A 1,460-nucleotide genomic window follows, 5' to 3' on the forward strand; every position below is an offset into this window, starting at 1 on the left:
CCCACGCCCGGCCCGAACCTCCGCTGGCGCGCGCGGGGCCTCGGGCCGCCGCCGCCGCCGCGCTCCCGACTCGGACCCCGGTCCGCCACGCGCTGTCCCCCACCCCACGCTCCCCGGTCACTCACCCCGAGGCCGGACAGCAGCAGCGCCAGCAGCAGCCGGACCGGCATGGCGAGGACTCGGGCCTGGCTCCGGGCCCGGTCGGCCGGCTCCGGGGGGGCGGTGCGGGCCGGCGGGCAGGCAGAGGACGGGGCGGGGGCGCCGCGACTACAGCGCCGCGGCGGCAGGACTTCAGCCGACGTAGAGCTGACTAGGCGGTGGCGGCACCCCCATGCCCTGCCCTATAAGCACCGGGTGCCGCCGCTTCTTCCGGTCGGGGCGGGGCCGGAGGCGGGGCCGGCCTGGGGGCGGACCCAAAACTGGGCGAGGGGGGCGGGCCCGAAGGCGGGCTCGGGGCGGGGCCGTACTGGAGGGGCGGGTCCGGGGCGGAGCTGGCCTCCTGCTGGCTGGGCGTCACGCGGCCCCGGTTGCTGGGGGGAAGGGTCAGGCCTGGGCGTCACGCGTCTAGGGGCCCTGAGCGATTTAGACAGGGAGCTTTTCCGAGGGCTGAAGGAGAACAGCAATCCCGCCACGCGGGTGCACCCCCATCCCCAGACCGTCTCACCAACCCCGCCGAGAGACCCGCTTCGTAAGATTCGACCAGGGGAAAGGTCAGGAGACGGGCGGTGCCGGGTGTTCCGAGCCCCCGCTTCGTCTTTTCGTCGTGATGGAATCTTTCTTTTTTTTTAATTTTTTTTTTTAATGTTTACTGATTTTTGAGAGAAACAGAGTGCAAGCAGGGGAGGGAGGGACAGAGAGAGGGAGACACAGAATCCGAAGCAGGCTCCAGACTCCGAGCTATCAGCACAGAGCCCGATGCGGGGCTCGAACCCACAAACCGTGAGATCATGACCTGAGCTGAAGTCTGACGCGTTACCGACTGCGCCACCCAGGCGCCCCCAGTCGTCGTGATGGAATCTTGAGCAACCTCCAGAGCCAGGGTCAGCAGCTGGCAGGGATTCCAGCAAACACAACACTTCTGCCATGCGCGTACAAGCTCTGGGGTCCTCCAGCTGTGCCTCAGCAAGTCCGAAGGCCCCTTTCTTCCCTTTCAACAATTTCCTTCAAGTCACGTCCCACAGCCATCAATTCCTTTTGGAATAAACCACAGCCAAGTCATTCGCCAAAAATTATAAGCAAAGAAGGAAACCATTTCAGCAGCCTGTGTCTTGTGTTTATGTGACATTTAGTAGATGTGACCTGGTGAAGCTAGAGATGACATGTGTCATAACCCATTGGAGGGACTGGGTGTGTTGAAGGCTCATACAAGATCTATTTAAGGATTATGGACTATTAACCTGAATTTGGTCACTGGGTCCATGCTGCCCTCCTCTTGGATGGAAGTGGACAGAGAGGGCATA

At 62.9% G+C, this 1,460-nt stretch overlaps 1 protein-coding gene across 1 annotated transcript in view; it reads right to left on the reverse strand.

Annotated features, from left to right (window-relative positions):
* The window catches only part of ERN1 (endoplasmic reticulum to nucleus signaling 1), an 82,785-nt gene extending 82,430 nt beyond the window's left edge, over positions 1 to 355 (reverse strand). Inside the window, exon 1 of the mRNA XM_040452105.1 lies at positions 126 to 355. Coding sequence (XP_040308039.1) covers positions 126 to 170 — 45 coding nt within the window. The 5' untranslated portion in view covers positions 171 to 355. The remainder of the gene's footprint in view (positions 1 to 125) is intronic.
* Between the last annotated feature and the right edge of the window lie 1,105 nt (positions 356 to 1,460).

The sequence above is a fragment of the Herpailurus yagouaroundi genome, unplaced genomic scaffold, assembly GCF_014898765.1.
Source record: "Herpailurus yagouaroundi ecotype Mexico unplaced genomic scaffold, PumYag 206, whole genome shotgun sequence".
Lineage (NCBI taxonomy): Eukaryota > Metazoa > Chordata > Mammalia > Carnivora > Felidae > Herpailurus > Herpailurus yagouaroundi.